This window comes from Mesoplodon bidens (genome assembly GCF_964165515.1).
Source record: "Mesoplodon bidens genome assembly, chromosome: 2".
In the NCBI taxonomy this organism is placed as follows: domain Eukaryota; kingdom Metazoa; phylum Chordata; class Mammalia; order Artiodactyla; family Ziphiidae; genus Mesoplodon; species Mesoplodon bidens.
This window is the reverse complement of record NC_138177.1, coordinates 50,129,089-50,148,687: the sequence shown is the minus strand read 5'-3', so window position 1 is coordinate 50,148,687 and position 19,599 is coordinate 50,129,089. Positions and strand designations below refer to the sequence as shown.

General features: G+C 44.2%; 2 protein-coding genes across 3 annotated transcripts; one reads left to right on the top strand and one right to left on the bottom strand.

Annotated features, from left to right (window-relative positions):
- Positions 1-210: 210 nt before the first annotated feature.
- Positions 211-10,314, top strand: LOC308608554 (eukaryotic translation initiation factor 2D-like). Of its 2 annotated transcripts, XM_081221771.1 has the most exons (8): positions 211-424; positions 1,335-1,525; positions 3,016-3,099; positions 3,573-3,663; positions 6,238-6,345; positions 8,184-8,437; positions 8,938-9,055; positions 10,230-10,314. In XM_081221771.1, exons 1-8 carry the CDS (start codon positions 369-371, stop codon positions 10,240-10,242), a joined length of 915 nt encoding a protein of 304 aa, XP_081077897.1. In that variant the 5' UTR covers positions 211-368; the 3' UTR covers positions 10,243-10,314. The 2 variants fall into 2 exon arrangements, with proteins under 2 accessions (XP_081077897.1, XP_081077898.1); XM_081221772.1 differs by lacking the exon at positions 6,238-6,345.
- LOC308608561 (dual specificity tyrosine-phosphorylation-regulated kinase 3-like) lies at positions 10,286-19,487 on the bottom strand (the record flags this gene model as incomplete). The annotated part of the gene is made up of 3 exons (XM_081221790.1): positions 19,201-19,487; positions 17,222-17,330; positions 10,286-11,860 (listed from the first exon to the last, which is right to left on the bottom strand). Exons 1-3 carry the CDS (start codon positions 19,275-19,277, stop codon positions 10,286-10,288), a joined length of 1,761 nt encoding a protein of 586 aa, XP_081077916.1. The 5' UTR covers positions 19,278-19,487.
- Between the last annotated feature and the right edge of the window lie 112 nt (positions 19,488-19,599).

The window sequence follows — 19,599 nt, the reverse complement described above, 5'->3', positions numbered from 1 at the left end:
TAGAACGCTGATGGAGCAAAAATGAACGGAATCGCTGTTGGCCCCAGAGATACTACAGACGCGCCCGCTCAAGCCACTCGCCTAGGCGCAGAGCCGGGCGTAAGGGGTGAGGCGAAAGGGTGCACCGCTCGGCGCAGGGATCCGCCCCGCCTTCTCCGGCCCCGCCCCCCATGCTTCAGTTCCCAGCCTTGCCATTAGGGGTGGCCGCGAAGCTGCGCGGCCCCGGTTTCCAGCCGGGCCCTTTTCCCAGCCGGGCCCAAGCATGGCTGCCCCCAGGACTGCGGGTTGGGAAGCCGCCGTGCTCGCGCTTTGCTGACAGTCCCTGGCTGCTGTGGTCTCCTTCTCTTCCCCAGGCCCCTCCAGCAGACATGTTTGCCAAGGCCTTTCGGGTCAAGTCCAACACGGCCATCAGGGGGTCGGACAGGTGAGGGAGAGAAGAGCCTGCTCTGCCCACCAGGGCACCCAGACATCTCTCAAGCTCGGCTGGCTCACAGCCTTTTCTGGGCTGGAGGCCGAGGGGTACAGCCGGAGAAGGGACCCCGGGGGGCGGGCAAGGGTGAGTTAGACGTGTTTTGAGAGTGAAGATGGAGAGGAGGCCTGATTTATCTCCCAGGCTGTCTTTTGGATATTTTAGTGAGTTTACGAGAAAGCGTATAATTCAATCAGCGCGTATTGACTGCAGTCTGTTTAAGGTGTCGTGGAGGATGCCAAAATGAAGGAAAACGGGGTCCCTGCCCTACCAAGAGCTTTGAGTCCCTTGGGAGAGATTAGATGGGGCACAGAGAACTACAAGCATACGAGAAGAAGTGTCTAGTGATTACCACTGGCAGGAGAGACAGGTGGAGGGTGAGGTGAGAGGGGATAAGGCACATGTGGTAAGAAGTGTATCTGTTCAGTTTTGCAAATGAAGGTGTCACCTTGGGAATTTTGGAGGCAGTGTTCTATAGTTGTCATTCTTGGTGCCCTAGCAGAGCTGTTTAATCATAAGTTGACAGATTGGCCAAGCATAGATGAGAAAGGAGTGGGTCCAGGAGCTATGTGTGGAGTCAGGAAGGCAGGGCTTAGTTTCCAGTGGCAGGCTAACTTGGGTCGCTTACCGGATCTCAGTTTTTCCCTCTCTTTGTAAAATGGAAAGACATGCCCCAGGAACATGTGAAAATAGATGAGACATTGGATGAGAAAGAGAATGGGAGGTTTTGGAAGAGTGAGAATACGGCATCATCAACCAGTCTTTTTCTTGGGCCTCGTGATTGTATAGTAAGTCTTGAGTCCTCAGTATTTATTGGAATCCATCCGGGCAGCATACCTACCAGGTGTGTGCGCTCTCTCTGCAGGAGGAAGCTTCGGGCCGAGGTGACAGCTGCTTTCCCCACTCTTGGAACGGATCAGGTCTCTGAGTTAGTACCTGGAAAGGAAGAACTCAACACTGTGAAGTTGTATGCTCACAGAGGGGATGCAGTGACTGTGTACGTGCGTGGTGGTAACCCCATCCTATTTGAACTGGAGAAAACTCTATATCCGACAGGTATGGCAGTGGGATGGAGATGGCCATTACTATGGTCCTTGCCTAACATCTGTTTCTTCCATTAATCCGTCTTCCTTAAAACAAATAAATGCAAAATCTCCCTAAGAATCTTTTTGGACTTAGTGTCCCTAGAATTGGGTCTTTCAAGATCAGAAACTGCTATAGAAGTGAGGGGGAAAAAGGGTTAACACAAAAAGAGGGTGGTTGCCAAGGGAAATTCTGAGGTGAAGAAACACTGGTTTCTAGTGGGTTAAGTAGGGATTGGAGCAGAGGTCGTGAAAAGGGTGGAGTTTCAGGGCATGTAAAAAATGCTTCTTAAAACTTTCACGAGTGGAATTTTCTTAAGCTACTGAAGAGATCCTGTGATGGGAAAGAAGCTGGGTTAGTTAAACTCCATACCCAGCTGTCTTAGTGGTGGACTTTGGTTGAGATGTCTCACAGGGATTCTTTCTTAGGCTCTTGTCTGGCTCTCAGGGTACTTTGCTTGCTTTCTTTGTCACAGATCTCAGAGAGGCAGTGTCCTTTTCTCTTTTCCATGGCTGCGGACACCTACTTTGTCATTCGGGGGCTTTTCTTCCTCCCAGCTTGGCTGCAGCAGTGCAGTGCAGTCTCCTACCCCAGGTCACCCTACCCCCACCCTGCTTTGCTGCTGTACACATACAAGCCCTTTTTGATCTAAGGGTTTTACTGCTAATCCCTGTGGAAACAGAGAGAATAAAAATAAGAAACATGGGAAAGTTTCAGAATTTCTTACAGGCTGGTGCCCTGGTTTCGGATTACTTGCTTCTGAGGACATAAAAGGAATCCTCGTTGGGGCTCTGTCCCTACTTTTATCCACTATGGCCATGTTTGGCTGCTGCCGTCCAGGTGGAACAATAGGTGCCTCCAAGTCTCAAGCGATACCCAGTTTCTTAAGTCTCCGCCTTCTTCAAGACTGCAGCCTCTTTGAGAAGGGAGTCAGCCTGATGTAAACTATATGGAATGTGTTTCCCACAGGAAAAGGGGCACTCAGTTCCCAGAGAGGGGAAAAGGGATACTGGACAGGCAAAAGCAGATGTTCACTTCATCACTAGTTTTAGCCTTACACATAAATATCCAACTTTGGCAGCTAAATAGACTCTTAGAGCTGTAGCTCACTTCATGTGTCTTCCGACCAGTAAAAGTGATAACTTCTCAAGATCATAGATTGAGAGAAACTACTGCAAAGAGCTCAGTATAAATATGTTAAGAATGCAGGTCTCTAAGGCTAAAGGAAGCAAGGATTCTCAAGTAAATAGCATATAACATATAAACCGCTTCACAAACTTGCGGTAACCTAATCAAAAGAAAGAATGCAACTTCTTTGGGCATCCCCTTACAACCTTCTCTCTAGCTTTGACTTGAGTTTCTTTTCTACATGTTGATTAATGTGGCCTTAGTGTTTGGCTTTGCCATTCCCCAGGGGGTTGACCTTTGGGCAGTAAGTGTTTTCTGGCTCTCTTCTTGGACAGTGTACACCCTGTGGTCTTATCCTGATCTTCTAGCAACATTTACAACGTGGCCCCTGGTGCTTGAAAAACTGGTGGGGGGAGCAGGTAAGAGTATTTTCCTATATTCTGGATAGTGGCTGAAACCTACTTAGTAAAGGCCAACTACTTTAATAAATGTACCCATTTTGTGCATTCATATGATTGAAAAATAGAATTTTTCCCTCATGTCTGTTGCATCTCTTACTTGGCTGCTTCCATAAGCTCTCTGACCCTGCTGTAAGGCTTAAATAAGATAAGTGACATGAAAGTGCTCTGTGAACTGCCATATGCTATACTTTAGATTAATAAACTGAATTTAGGAAACCAGAATAAGATAGATCATGGAACTGGACCCTCAGCTTGGTGCTTCAGTTTGACCACTAGTCTCCCAGAAGGAAAAGGTCTGATCCTCAGTTTGCCACTTTTTATTTTCATTATGAATAATGTAGTTGATGCTTAACAAATGTATGTTTGTTGAGCAAATGAGTAAATGATGAAGTAAACTGTGGAGTTAGTTGCAATGCTTTAGTTTCCTGCAGATTTGATGCTGCCAGGGCTAGTGGTGCCCCCTGCTGGTCTGCCTCAGGTACAGAAGGGTGACCTCTGTGCCATTGCCTTGGTGGGGAACAGGTACTGTGCCAGTCAGCTGTGCCTATGGGGAAACAACTTAGGGAAAACTTGGGAGGGGTGGGAATGACAACTTCACAGCATATGGATAAAGGATTAAAAGAAAAAACGTATTCTTCCTGAGCAATCAGAGAGTGGGGAATGGCAGTGAGCCTGTGGGGTGTCCATACATCTGGGCCAAGTGTATTTGCTCCTCCTGCTGCTTCTTCCTTTTTAAAATTTGTTTTTTTTCTCCTTTAAACATTTTTTTCTTAGATTTACAGAAGAGTTGCAAGTATAGTACAGAGTCCTGAAATACTCCTTACCCAGCTTCCTGTAATGATAACATCTTGTATAACCACAGTACAGTTATCAACACTAAGGAATTAACATTGGTACAGTCCTTTTGACACTATTACAGACTTTATGCATATTTCCCCAGTTTTCCCACGATGTCTTTTTTTCCTTTTTTTGTGTTCAAGAATCCAGTCCAGGGTACCACATTGCATTTAGTTGTCATGTCTTCTTAGTCTCCTGTCTGTGACATTTTCTTGGTCTTTCCTGCCTTGCATGACTTCAACATTATTTTTGTCGAACATCCACATCATCATCCTCATCTTTTAATTATTTTTAATAGATTTATTGAGATATAGTTTTCATACTATAAAATTCACCTGTTTCAAATGTACGATTCAGTGATTTTTTTTAGTATATTTACAGGGTTGTTCAGCCATCACCACAGTGTCTCTTTTTTAAAATAAATTAGGAAGTAATGGTATGAACAGTTGTGAAAAATCAAAACCCTCTCACCCCATAATCCTTTTCTCCTAGAAGTAACCATTATCATTCTGATGCACGTCCTTGTCAGCCTTCTTCAATGCATATATACACGTGCATATAAAATGTATGGTTTGGGGTGTGTATGTTTAAAAATACAAATAAACAAACTTTATCCCTATTACTTTTTCACTTCAGGTAGTGGGGACATGTTCCATGTCAGCAAGCACAGATAAGCTGAATCTTTTTACCCACTGTGGGGTGATGGGAAAAGTCCTCTTCCAGTGGACATTGTGGTTGCCTCTACTTCGTCTCTATCACAAACAAGATCTTCCTGGTGCCTCTAGGGACACTAGTGCCAATATTTTTCTAAAGTAGATACTAGGAAGCAGAACTGTTTGGCTGAAGATCGTGCATATTTTCTGTTGCCCTATAAAAATGCTGTGTCAGTTTTCCCTCCTACCTACAGGGTATATGGAGCCTGTTTCCTTACATGCTCACCGACACTGGATATGATGAATCATTTTCATTTGTATCATCCTGAATGAAAAATGACATCTTATTATTTTACTCATTGCTTCTTTGAGAGGGAAACATGGGAGGCATGGGAGGGGTCAGTGTTTAAAGATCTTATTTTTGTTGCTCATATTCTCCCATTTTCCTTGAACCTTTGGGAACCAAGCACCTAGAAATGTTTCCTCCCTTGTTTACCTGTAGCAAAACTTGAAGTTGAAAAGAATGGTGAAATTATTGTTTTTCCCCCCAGTATTCTATCCAAGATCGGAGAAAACTACATAAATGTGTATTTGGCCTCTGAGTTTGGCATTTAGAATGTATGTGGGAATGAATCCTAGGTGGTTTATGGAAGGGGGTGAGGGTACAAGGGAGTTTACTAAAACTACAAGACAGGTTCGAGACCGAAGTTCTTGAGCCATTGACGACTCCAAGGGTGGAAGACAAAGACCCGTCTTTTAGGAACTGGGAAAGAAGCCAAATTCAAAGATTCTGTGGCAGGAACTGACCCATGGGCACAGGAAGTGGAGCCACCGGATTAGCAAACGTTTTTTTTTGAAGTTCAGGTGTTGGGAAATCTGCCCTTGAATCGTCTCCCTTGGGTCCAGGCAACGTTGCCAGGCTTGTATATTCCCCTCCTGTTAGCCAGCTGGACACCGATCCTTACAGGCAATGTGTGAGCATTGCTGAGTAACAGTGGGCTGACAGAGATTTCCCATTTGGGCTTTGGAAGTTTTTTGTAGTTATTGTAAATGTGGTTGTTTCTGATATTTTGGACACATCCAGTTCTTAGATAGATGTTATACAGAGCAAGGCCTGTTATAAAGAACCAACTCAGAAGGAACCTTTCGTTGGTACCACTGTATCTCTCTTCTCTCTTCCCTCTGGCATCCCTCAGCCTAATTTATGGCATATGAATGGCCTCCCTTCTGAATTTCCATATAGGATGGCTATGCCTTTTTTAAGATAGGCGAGATAATTTATATCTTTGAAATTAAAGAAAGGGAACTTTAAATATCCTTCTGAGTCCTGGCTGGGTTTGGTTCATAATAAGAATATAACAGTGATATCATCAATAGAGGAGTTACTTACACAGAAGGGAATATTTGGTCAAGGAATTTTTGAAAGTCATATGTGTAGGTAATTTGAATAAGATTGAGACTGCACCGAGTTTTAGCTCTGTGATACAAGTAGATGCTTCAGATTTGCAACCGTGGTGCTTTGAACACATGTGTAGAAACCTGGTCCTGACATGTGCCCTCCTGGAAGACTTTCCCTGACCCTCGTCTCTGACCTCCTCCTTCTCAGAGCCCCCATTGCCATCGGAGTTGCTGCCATGTCCACAGCCGAGATGCTGACCTCAGGTCTGAAGGGAAGGGGCTTCTCTGTGCTCCACACCTACCAGGACCACTTGTGGTGGGTTCCATGCTTTTTCTGTTTTATAGGGAGCTGGGTGGGCGGAGGGAGCACAGGGCCTGGATTGAGAAGCGAGAGTTTTGATCCCTGCTGTGTCCTTAGTCAAGTTGCTGACCCTAGACATTAATTTCCTTGCAAAATGTGGAGAAAAGATTTTTTTTTTGGCCTGTTTAGAAAAGAAATTACAGAGAACTTGATTTCCTAGGTGAATTATAGAATCCTAGGGCTGGAAGAAGGCCTTAGGGATTGTCTTCTCTGCCTCTCAGTACAGTGATATTCTTTATTTTTATGGCACTGGTCGATCTGGCCTTTTCTGCCGTGTACATTTAGGCATTTTCTGACCCCATGATGAGTGCTCGGGAATTCTCACATCTGAATCCAGATCAAAGCAGAGTAGATCCTCAGGCACCAGGGTGACAACCTGATGACTTTCCTGTTGTTCAAGTTCCACATTTAGGATCTCCTCCTCATTACGGAACTTGCACTTTCTCACTGTGACGGTTGCTCTCTGGAGCTGTATGTGAGTTTATTTTCTGGTTATTTTCGTGTCATTTAACCAAAATAGTAAGTAGTGCTTTTCTCGAAAGCAGTCTACCTGGTCTTCTGGCCAAGTGTTGTGTGGCCTGTTGGTATAGATTTACCCTTACGTTTTTAGTCAGTCTTGGAGTTACTTATTTTACAAGTATTGGCCAAGCCCTGCTTTGCTGGAGGTACAGCCTCATCAGTGTGGGTTTCAGCAGGCATCTGAGGGCTGCTTACTCACGTACTCCCAGCACCTTGTTTTCTGACTGTTAGTCTGGGCAGTTAAGGTCCTGTTGTCTAAATTGTTTTATCAGTGGCTGCCTCAGTCTCCCGTCCTCCCGCCCTTTGAAAACACTTATGGTATTTACCTGATCAGAATAGCCTAAACATACGCTCTGGCCTCACTAGTAGCCATACTTAATAAGCCTTGCTGCGGCTGTTAGTAAAACTTTGTTTGACTTGCATAATCTTAGTTAACATAAAGCTTTTTGTTTTTACCGCTCTGCTATGTGGCATCCCTTTTTTTCCTGTCTTCATAAGGCTTAGTGGCATAAAGCCATTGTAATCTCTACTCTGCAGGTTAGATTGCATTCTTTTTTTTCAGTTGAGGTATAGTTGATGTACAATGTTGTGTTAGTTTCAGGTGAACAGCCAAGTGATTCTAGTGACCATTAGTATATCTAGTGATTCTAGATATAGATATATACATATATGTTCTTTCTCAGATTCTTTTCCATTAAAGGTTATTACAAGGTATTGAATATAGTTCCCTGTGCTATACAGTTGGTCCTTGTCATTTATCTATTTTAGATTGCATTCTGATTTAACACAGAAGCAGTCTTGAGCAGTCTTGAGCAGTCCAGGTGTTTGTAATTTGTTCCATACGCTCAACCTTGGGTTTGTATTTCACCAACCTGGTACTACAGATGCGTTTGCAATCTTCATTTGGTTATTTAATTCAAAATGGTTTTATTTTTAATTTATATGGAGGGAATACTTTGGAAGGGGAGCTCCACTTTAACTATGTTGTCTTTAATTTTTCTCTGTCCCTGAATTTCTGTTAATAATATTATTATTCCTTGGGTTAAGGAGGAGGCAAGAATTACTCTCCCCATTTCAAAGATGAGGAAACTGAGGCATGGGACTTCTCTGGGCCCAGAATTGGAAACAGAGTTGAGAGGCACACCCAGGTTCTCTGGCCTCTCCTGGACACCCCTGCCTGTGGGTCTTACTCTCTCTGGACCCCTGCTGACCCCCTGACCGGGGCTGGAGTGTTGTGGCTGCTGCTCAGTGTTTCTGACATGAGGTTTTTGCAGGCGATCTGGAGACAAGTCCTCTCCACCATCCATTGCTCCACTGGCCCTGGATCCCCCAGATCTCAGTGAAGAGAAGGGGTCTGTCCAGGCAGACACCACCTTGCAGGGAGACATGAGGCGCCTGACCCTGGCGGGAGAGGAGGAGGAGGGGGAGGTTCAGCAGAGGTGTGGGGAGAAGTCCCCGTCGGAAGCTACAGAAGACCCCAGTGTCGGGGGCCTGAGCCCAGAGCCCACGGACAGCAAGACCCTTCCAGGTACAGCTCTGGCAGGAGCAGGGCGCTCGCCTCTCAGTGTGGGGACTGAAGCGCTGGGCTCTGCTTCCGCCCAGAGCGGCGCCACGGCTCCGGGAGGGGCGGGGAAAGGCCTTAGTTTTGGTGAGGGTGGTGCCACAGCCCTTTGCCATCTTACCTGGGAGTCTTGCGCATATGTCGCGTTTCCCTGGATACCCGTCGGCTCTGCTATTTGGACTGTTCCCAGCTACACGGCCCTCTTAGTTTTCTTCTGGCTCTGACTTCTCTATCAGAGAAGCATCTGCGCCTGGCTGGGTGGGACTTTGTGGCCTGACCCCCTCTGTGGGGTCAGACCTCTGTAAAGGCTCAGTGTTCTAGAGAGTCTGGGAGCTTTGGTGCCTGGGAATGGGCTCCTTCAGAGCTGAGGGGTGAGGTACGGATGTCACCGTGCGGGGAGTTATCTTGTGCTGCGCGGGCCTTCTGCGGCCTTCAGGAAGGATGTGGTTCTTGTCTTCTCCTTGCAGAGCAAATGGACGAACTGTTGCAGAGATGCTTCTTGCGTGCTTTGAAGTACCGCGTCAAAAAGGCTGACCTCCCTTTACTCACCAGCACTCTCCTGGGCAGCCACATGTTCTCCTGCTGGTATGGAAGGCATGGTGTGGGCTGGGGGCCGGGCGGTGGGTCTGTCTCCTGCTCTTTGGTGGTAGGATGGGACAAGGCTGATGGGGGAATTGTTTTAGGGACATGATGTGGAAAGAGCGAAGTGGAGGGTTGATCTAGCAAACACTGAGTTTTAAAGACTTAAGTTTTAGCCAGTGAAAGGATGTCAAGGAAATGAAGGTTAAAATGCGCAAGGCGCTTTGAGCACTGCCTCTGCTGTGGTGATTCTGGGCTCTTTTACGGATTGGGCAGCATGTCCGGCCCCGGAAGGGCCCTGGGGCAGCCTGTTTGTTCTGGAGGCTTCAGTCCCCTCACACCTTTCTGAAGAGTAGGTGGGCCAGATTAGGTTGTGTCAGCAGGAAGAATCGGTGTGAACCCCCCCACCCGACCCGCACACACAGCCACCAGCAGAGGGAGTGTTACATGTGGGTTGAACCTGGACTTTGAAGACTGAGCCATCTGGGCTCAAAAGCCAGCTCCCCAGGGTGTTGGAGCAAAGGTGTATTTGAGCCCATTACTAGGCTTCTCTGAGCCCTGATTTCTAACACTTGTAAGATTGCTGTCAAGATCGAATAACCTGACATTTAATAAGCACCCAGTAAATATTATCATGTCAGGAGATTTGCTTATTGATTTTCACCTCAAGTCTGAACTTCTTTCTTTTTGAGAATTTTGCTCTGTTTTTTAAACAAGGGGTTTTAATGTAATTCTCTTCCTCTACGTGTGAGCTTCTTTAAGGCATTCTATACACATGTGGGGTCTGGAGTGTGCGGCAGATCTAGTTTTCAGTCTCATCTATAACTACGGCCATGTCCCAAATTAAGCCTCTGGAACAGATGCCGAGGGAGACTAGAAGTGAATGTTCAGGATATACTTTCTGGTATATCGTCTACCTTGAGAGAAAAGGATTTAAACCCACAGAATAATACACAGGTTGGTGAACACCTGACAATAATAACAAAAGATGCACTGACTTATAAAAAGTCTTTTACTATGTATCCCAGGATGGCCAATACAAGCTGGTTAGGTAATTAGCCCTTCAAGAGTTCTTTTACAGTCATATAAAAATGCTTTGCCTTGTTAAAAAAAGATATCTAGTCTACCAAAAACATATCCATTAATGGGCTTGGTGTTGTTTCTTTTCTTCCATTTTCAGGTTTGCAAGATAATTAAAAATACCTACATTTCATCTCTGAGCACACCAGCTGTCCATTAGCTAATCAGTTTTGGCAATACGGTGCACAGAGGTATACCACCACTGGTTTCTGACATTAAGTTAGCTTTAAGCTTATTGGCTATTCGTACAATTGGAGGCAGCTTGCAACCCAGGCCCTGGAAAGCATTTGCAGGGTTTACTACCCTTTTGCCTGACACCTTTTCAATGGTGAGAGGTCTGGGCACAGACTTGCTAATCCAAGGGTGTCTTAGTGCTTGAGCTGGGGTCAGGCGGGCAGAGGGGTCCCAGGTAAGACACCTTTTCAAAAAGTCTATGAAGAAGTAATCATCACACCCCTTCAGTGCTGTCCGCCAGTCTTTGCTGCCTGGGGGACCCCGCTTCTTACCCCTCCGTGAACGACCGCCCACAAACACAACACTCCCATCTGCCCGACTGGTCACAAAACAGTAGCGAGGTAGGCCCCTGGAGTTAATAAAGTACTTGGCATGTTTGGATTGCTCCAGGAGTTTTGGTGGTGGCATCCCTAGAAGCTCCATCATACAGGCCAGCTGGTCTCCTTCATCCTCTCCAGGGAAGAGAGGATGTCCTGTTAAAAGTTCTGCAAGGATGCAGCCAAAACTCCACATGTCAATGGACGTGCTGTAGCGGCTTCCTAAGATGATCTCTGGAGCTCTGTAGAACCGAGACTGGATATAGGTGTAAAGCTTCCGGTACTCAAAACAGCTGGACCCAAAGTCAATGACCTTAGTCGCACTGTGCCCATAGTGTTTCAGGAGAATGTTTTCTGGCTTCAGGTCACAGTGAATGATCTTGTTTCTGTGGAGAGCATCCAAGGATTGCAAGATGGATTGAGCAAACTTGCGAACCAACTGGATACTAAAACCCTGGAACTTGTTTTTTTTCATGAGCTCATAAAGGTCTACGCTCAGTAACTCAAAGGCCATGCAAACATGGTTCCGGAACGTGAAACTTTCCAGCATATGAATAACGTTCATGCTACCGGTCTTATCCCGCTTTTTAAGATGCTCCAAAATCCGGATCTCCTCGGCTGCTTGGCGATGGAGGTGCTTTTCATTGCGTACCATCTTCAGGGCCACGTACTGTCGAAGTTTGTGATCATAGACCCGGGCTACCTGCCCAAAACTGCCCTTGCCAATAATTTTCAGCACCTCATATCGATAAGCTAGATGGTCTCGAGGCACGTGAATGTAGGCCCCATCTGCATCATCATAACCCCCATTATTGGGACCACCGATAACTCCATGTCTTTTTTTGGCATTTGGACCCACAAAGTAAATTTCTGGATAATTGATGATTTCCAGCTTCTCATAAGCAGTGAGGTGGTGTTTATACTGCTTCAGTGCTTGTTCTGGAGTCAGAGGCAACACTTTGGATGCTTTGGATGAACTGCTGGATTTTACTGTATTCAAACGATCTGAACTTTTACCCTGAGAAACTGTAGGAGAGCATTTTTCAGAGTCGTTGATGCCATCCGACTGAAAAGTATCAGATCTTCTGTTGCCAGATTCTTGAAATAGTTGTTCTACCTTCATCTCACCTCCATTCAGGAAGCACTGAGTAGGATCTCTTGTTAAATGCTCAGTGGTGATCTACGGCAAAGAGAAGTGAATCTATGTTAAAGTCACTAAAAACGGTGGAAGAACGAAAGAATCGTCCCCCTGACTGAACAAAACAACAAAACATGCCAATTGTGTAGTTAAAAGGCCCAAAAGTGAGATAAGAAAAGCAGGAGTCTCTAGAAACTCGTGTTATGTTAATCCTTAGGTTCCCTGACTGCTGTGGCCACCCCAGCCCCACTACATAGGCCTCCCTTTGTTGAAAACAAAACGGTCATCTTACCATACCCGAAACATGCTAGATTCCTTCTAACTGGTATGTCTTCCTACCGAGAATCTTTTCACCCCATCCACTCAAATCCTACGCTCTTTCAAAGCCCAATGCTACTCCTCCCTCTTCCACTTAGAACTACTCCAAGCCCATACTAACTATGGCTCCACTCACATCTTAGCTGCAGCTTTTCGAGTCTGCCACGTAATCTGGCCCTTGTTATATATATACTGTCCTATATTGTTCAATCTTCCCAAATCTTAAGGGCATGTACCAGGAGCAAATGAATACATATTAAAGTGTTCTGTAAATGATAAAGGGACAGAGGCAGGATGTGATCCCCAGGTCTTCTGAATCTTGGTCCAGAACATTAACATAACCTGGTACCAGCTTCTCCTAGTGCCTGTACTATTCTCCAGTAGGGCTGAATGTTGACCTTGGCCTGGAATCAACCAAGGCCTCATCATCTACTCCTGGGTCCCCAAATAAATGATCGCATCTTTCTATCTCAGTTCATTGAATCACAAAATTTCTAATCCAGAGAGAACTCTTGAGATCACCAAGGCCAATTCTTTAAGTATCTGATGAATAGCAGTGAGAATCTAAGGCCCCAGGGTGCTTCTTGTAAAACTCTCCTAAAGACAAAGAGTCTCCTTTCTCTGTCCTTCCCTTGCTCAGACACATACACTAGTCTCCCTCAGCAAACGCCTACGTGACAAAGGCATACAACTCTTTTTACTTGACTGTTTTTCTTAACAGACCCTGAAGAACTTTACCCCCGATCTGTATGATTGAGAGCCTCTATGATCAGGGGTAGATAATTCCAGAGAAGCTCTGAGCTATCTTTATGATCTCTTAAAATATAACGCAAATTATAAGGTAATGATCCAAAGTGGCCAACCATTTAAAAAAGAGAATTTTAATATAACCTAAGCAAACAACACCTGACCCATCACCTGTATAAATAAAAATATAAAAGATGTAAATATAAAAAACAAAAAAGGGATGAAAAAAAATTAAGTGTTGGCATACTTTAGACAGCCCCTACTTTAGTTATAAGAGCACGACATTAGTTCCTGCCTGCTTCTTTTAGGTCATTTAATCAATTTAAACATTTATATAGTACTACAGTTACAAAAATGAGGCACTGCACCATCTTACATAAAAGCAAAGCAGCCAGTACAACGGTAGCCATACTTTGGCATTGAGTTTCTAAATAAAGAGGCAAGATACGGACCAGGAGAGATCTCTGATACCAAAATAGAGAACTATCACTAGTCAAGAAAATAAAACAGGCTGGCAGACAGAACCTAAATACCTTGCTAAGATGTAAATATAATGCAACATTTTGTTTATCAGCAATTAAGTCAAATAACCATTCCTGTTTTTAGGGATGGAAAAAAAAAGGTCTCATCCATCCATCTAACATTCACATGAGCACTAATTGTTCACAATTATAAAAGTGCCAAAAAACAGGTTACCTCAAGGCACTACAATCTATTAGGAGATAGGTTTGGCTGAACTAGGGAATTATAATTATTTGGTTTTAGGTAGATTTACATAACAAAACCAAATATTTGCATGCATCTAAACCAGTTTTCCTTAAATTTTTACTACCTAACCTAAATGCATCTAAATATTTACTGCTAAAATCTTGGGGACACATTCTGAAGAAATGTGAAGTCAGAAGGCCTAGGTTGGGGTCCTGGCTACACTGCTCAAAAACTGTAGGTCCCAGGGTAGGCTTAACCTTTAGCCCAGTTTCTTAGCCTCAATTTCTTTATCTTTAAAATGTGGATAATAATACCTCCTTGCAGGATGTTGCGTGAATCAAATTATAATTAGTAATATATGTGAAAGACCCTCAGAAACTATAAAACATGTTAAAAACACTGGTAACAATTAGGCAAAATTCTCAATATATTGTTTAAACTCCAATACACCCTCCCTTTCCCCTTTCAGCTTATCTTTTCTCTCTGTGGTGCCTTCCTCTGCAGTTCCAGACTCCCTCCACCAGACATCTGGCATCAACTATGCCTTCTGCTCCGTGAAGGCCTGCACAATCAGCCTTCCCTTAGGATGCATGGAAACACCTCACCCACTTTCTCCCCCACATAAAACCTCCTTTCAACTTGCCATGCAATTTAATGGGTTATCTCTCCAGACATATTTGACCTTTAAAAAGATCAATGCCTTAACCCAAGGGAATGACTCTCTAGGACCCGCGGTCATCAATGACAAGCTGGTAGGAAAGGTATTTGTGGTCCAGGGTCCACCCCTGGGCATTTCACCTACTCTACCTACATGTAAGGCTGTGCTGGCTCTGGAGGTATTCATTTCTGTTTGTGGTAAAGAGAGGGTCTCAGGTACAGACTGTTAATAAGAACAGAAATTTAACTTCCACAGAACTATTACAATAAGATTAAGGATGTCATTTGGATTTCCTGACTCATGGTTTTTCCTTAAAGTGAGCCTAAATCTCTCTCTCTGCAAATTAAGTCTTATTTTGCCCTCTGGAACTACACAGGAGTGTCCAAATTTCCATGTTAAAGCCCTTCAGATACCTAAAAGGGGCTGTCCTGCCTTCACCATTTTTTCTCGAGGCTCATCATCCCCATCACATCCTCCACCTCACACAGCCTGGGTCAGGCTGCCTTACTATATCCTATTCACGTTCTCAGCACGTTATGGGCTGCACGTTATATCTCTCTGCAAGTGTGGCTTCCAGAACAGAACAAGACACTTCAGGTCTAGTCCCCTGTGGACTGTCAAGGTTTGAACCTCCAATGAATCTGAAGAATTCCAGAAAGAAATTTTTCCACACAGGGAGGGGTTCTCGCCTTAGCTTTCTTTCCTTTCCTGTAATAACTCAAATACTGGTCTGAATCAATTATGTATCAAGTCTGCTGTGCTATAAATAAAATCTTCCTTCCGTTGTTCTACGAGAATCTACAATTTTCACACATGTTAAAGTAGTTACAAAACACTATATATTTCTAGTCTAGGGTTATAATCACAAGAACTGACCAATGTCTGCTATCGACTTCAAATATTTTAACTATGTAATTATATCCAGAGAGACAAATAATGCCAGATTAATCATGTTTCATTTAAGAATGCTTCATGTACATTGTTAATTTGGAGCGCTCTTTTTTTTTTTTTTAACACCCCTGTATTGGAGTATAATTGCTTTACAATGGTGTGTTAGTTTCTGCTTTATAACAAAGCGAATCAGCCATACATATACATATGTCCCCATATCTCCTCCCTCTTGCGTCTCCCATCCTCCCTATCCCACCCCTCTAGGTGGTCACAAAGCACCGAGCTGATCAATTTGGAGCACTCTTGACATTTCAAATAGAATCTTCAACTGCGTTAATCAAGTCTTAAAGATCTTGTTGAGAAATTCAGAAAAGGAATATCCTTCTCGTCCAGATATAAAACACCACCCCTCCCTCGTTCTCGACCCTAAATCTCTGCAACACAAAGCTAACCCAATAAAAGCCTATGAGCAGATGATTTATAGTTTCCAACAAGAATGTAAGGGCATCTTGGATAAACAATGAAGCCAAAGCACTTTGTGAAATGAGCAATAGCGTCTCGCAATGGAGTCATGGCATAATGAACTATAAGTGTTACTAAGAGGTCAAAAGCACTTTTTTCAGCAAAATTTGCAAAGACACCATTGTTTTAGAATCTAAAATCTTGTGTTTTGCAAGCTGTGTTACTCTGAATACCACACAGTAAAAAAAATCATTTTGATCCTGAAACATACAATTTAATTGCCCTACTATATGGTGATCAGCACTGGCCAAATCTGAAGTAAAGTTAAAATGGACTTTAAGTCACATGATGACGGACTGTAAAAGTTTCCCAGAGAGATGTGCTAATTGTCAGCAAGTAACCACGAAATCTGATAGTCAACACACGAGTATATAGGTGGTTCTGGAGCTCTTAGAGGTTTTTACATATTAAAAACAATAAGCTTGTGGAGAATGGAAACTTACTGCACTTTGGAAAGGAGATTAAAAATAGGGTGACCAGCCTTCCAAATATATGTAGCCCGTATCTTGTAATATTATTAGCCTTGAAAGTAGTGAAGGGGTTGATTTTTAATGGCAAAAGCTGACAAAGCGTTGGGAAGGACTATGAAAAATGCAAGCAGTGCTTTACATAGAAATAATTTTAGGTCTTAAACAGAAATAGGAGGGAGAATTATTGATAAATTAGTCTACTCAATTATTCAGTTTGTTCGTTGATGATATATGCAGCAAATTTTAAAGTCACAGGATAGATTCTCCCTGTCATGGAACTTGTCCGAAACCCTGCTCTCCCTACCTCTCTATGAGTGCCAAGGGAATGGGAATTAATTTATTCTCTTAAACATAAAACGGTGTCAAAAGCTAAATGTCTGCAAGCTCCAAAATGATTAAATGCATCGAAACCAAAATGTATTGCTCAAGTTTCATTTATGATCTATAAAATGGTTCTCTTAAGCATACTAAGAAGCTAGGACTGCATTTCTACCGTGCAGGAAAAATCTGCAGATCTGTAAGTTCAGAGGTATTTTCTGTTTCCTGTTCTTGTTAAAATGAGCCATCATAATATACTGCACATATCATTCTATCAAAAAAAAATAACCACTATCTAGGGCTTCCCTGGTGGCGCAGTGGTTGAGAGTCCGCCTGCCGATGCAGGGGACACGGGTTCGTGTCCCGGTCCGGGAAGATCCCACGTGCCGCGGAGTGGCTGGGCCCGTCAGCCATGGCCGCTGAGCCTGCGCGTCCGGAGCCTGTGCTCCGCAACGGGAGAGGCCACAACAGTGAGAGGCCCGCGTACCGCAAAAAAACAAACAAACAAACACTATCTAGATAAAAGTAGCATGTCGTTTTATCCCCTATTTACCCCAGTGATTGAAAGGAATAGGTGGGCTCCAAATCAAAATCGTTCTGAAAAGCTGAACTTGGACCACAGAAATTATTATTTCAAAGTCAAGAGAAACCAAAAGTGAATAAAAAAGAGCCTGGGTTACCAGTGACATGTAACTGTACCTTGACCATTTAAAGTAACACTTCCTCCTTTCCAGGCCCATTAGAGCTCAAAGAATTACTTCATTTACTTACATTTAGTCTTCTGGGTAGAGGTGGTTCAGAAGGATTGCAGAGTGCATTTGAACAGGGTGAGCCTTTGGCTTCATCTATTAGGACAGTATCATAGACAAAATCATCCAATCTAGTTGAAAGGATTACAGATAAAATCTGTCAGTAACTGAAGTATATAAATTTGTATTTCCAAAACACCCTTTAACTGCTTCATATCTGCTACAAAGAAGAATTAATACAAACAAATGTCCACACTGCATTTTGGCACTGAATACACACCACAGGGGTATTTGGCAGAGGAAGGGAGGAAACCCAACTTTTCCTCCTTTTTTTTATTTTTAAAGAAAGGACAGCATTTCTAGGTTTATAGTTTGAACTTGTTAAAATAAGTCTTACTTTCTGAATGTTGTTAACAATAGGGACCATCAAAAGAATCTCATTTAACTTACTACTTGAAAACGAAGGCTAGTTGAAATCTGAAGCCTAAAAGCTAACCAGAACAAACAAACAAGACAGAGAACTGTATTTTCAAGTCGGAGACTTGGATTCTAATCTCAGCTCTACCACTGGCTACTCTACCTTCCTCTCTGAGCCGTTGGCCACATGTTGTAAAGGGAAGAATAGTTCCAGTCTATGCACTTCTGGGTCTCACAAGCAAGAAATAAAAGGCCTTCTTAGGGCTTTCTCTATATTTATTTATTTATTTTCCTACTTAACATCTATCTAACTTGTAGAAAACTACAGTGAATTCTACAGCAAATACTATAGGGATTCTCTAAATTACAAAACGTACTGGATTTCACATCTTTACCCACTTAATTTTCGGGTGGATGGTGGAAGCTAAATGCCAAATGATAATTTCTCTGCTCTTTAACACTGTGCCTCCCTCCACCGCTGTAAGGGAACACAAAAGACGGAGAGGATTTATTTAATCCACAGGATGGATCTGAATAATGTATTTCATCTGCCACCAAGAACATGGATTTCCCAGTAACACACATCAGCATTTCATTGTATCATTTTTACATGATATACTATGAATACAATGATAATGAGCCAGCTGCAAGGGAAGAATTTTTTTTAATCTTTAAAACTATGCTGGAATATTTTAGTGGCTTATAAAAACTGTTTTGTAAAATTCTAGAGTTTTCTTAATCGATGTGTTATAGGAGTACAAAGAGAAAAAAAAAACAAAAACAAACACCAAACAGAAAACCCACTACAAATTATTTTTGGAATGTTCTCTTTTTAAAAAACATGCTTACATTCTGATAAAATTATACCTTTAACGGAAACTGCTTCATTGACAAGAACCAAAAATTCTGGATGTGACTGATTCTTTGCCAACAGCACGAATAAAACAAACAAAATGGGACAGACGTCCACATTTACAAAGAAAAAGACAGACTGAAGACCTACAAGATTTCCTATAAATAGCCAAAGGAAATTACCCAAAGGTAGTCTCCATGCAAATGAAGTGGGCAGGTGGTCCCTACTCTCCATCAAGGTGTAAAATCCTATGAAAGGTGGAGAATCTCTCAAAACACGATCCACAAAAAGTCCTACTCGGCAGAGCCCCTCACCTACACCCCTCACGGCAAAGCCCTTGGTTATCTGCTCTGAGCAACAGGGCTTATTTGAAAAGGGATTGCTCCCTGTCTCCCCCAGTTTGCTAAAAAGCCCCACCAAAAAAATCCCAGCTTCTCAGAGTTCCTACCATATACCCCCGATGTAGGACTTGAGAAATAATCCCCAGGGTGGGAATTCTTCTTTGCCTAACTCCTTTCTAGCCCACTCCCGCGCTGGGCTGGGGGCAGGGGAGCTGATGGAGAGGAAGAGGGTGGGCCAGTCCCGGAGAGGGAGTCAGACCCCTTCCCTCGTCCTTACTGCTTGGGGGCTCGCTCAACCTCCAGCGCAGTCCATCCACGCCCCCCGACCTCGCCTGCCAGCTGCAGCGGCTCCTTCGGGAGCCCTAGCGCGTTATCCCCCGGCGCCGTTACCTCCGCGGCTGGGGCGGCAGTCCGTCTCCTGGCGGCCCCGCATCTTTCCGCCCGGACCCGCGAGCTGTGCCTCCCATCCGTTAGCTCCGGACCCCCCGGAGGGAGGGGCGGCGTTTGGACGGTCAGGCGAGCAGCGTCCACCTGAGCTGGGGCGGCTGCCTCCCGGGCCGCGACGTTTCCTCGGTACCTCTCTTCCACACAGTGCAGCTCCCAGCGCGTCCGCTCGGGACTGGCTGGGGTCGACAACTGCCAGAGGAGCAGCAGGGGCGGGAAGGGGAGTGGTGTGGTCGCCTAGCAACCGCGGTACGCCCCTTGAAACGCCTCGGCGCAACAATGTGGCCACGCACGGGGGCGGGGCCGAGGCCACTCCCCACTGAGCGGCGCGTGTCTCGGAAGCTC

Coding starts and splice junctions, on each gene's coding strand:
- LOC308608554 (XM_081221771.1), top strand. CDS start 369: ATGTTTGCCAAGGCCTTTCGGGTCAAGTCCAACACGGCCATCAGGGGG. Junction 425..1,334: donor GCCATCAGGGGGTCGGACAG/GTGAGGGAGAGA, acceptor CTCTCTCTGCAG/GAGGAAGCTTCGGGCCGAGG. Junction 1,526..3,015: donor GAAAACTCTATATCCGACAG/GTATGGCAGTGG, acceptor CTTCTTGGACAG/TGTACACCCTGTGGTCTTAT.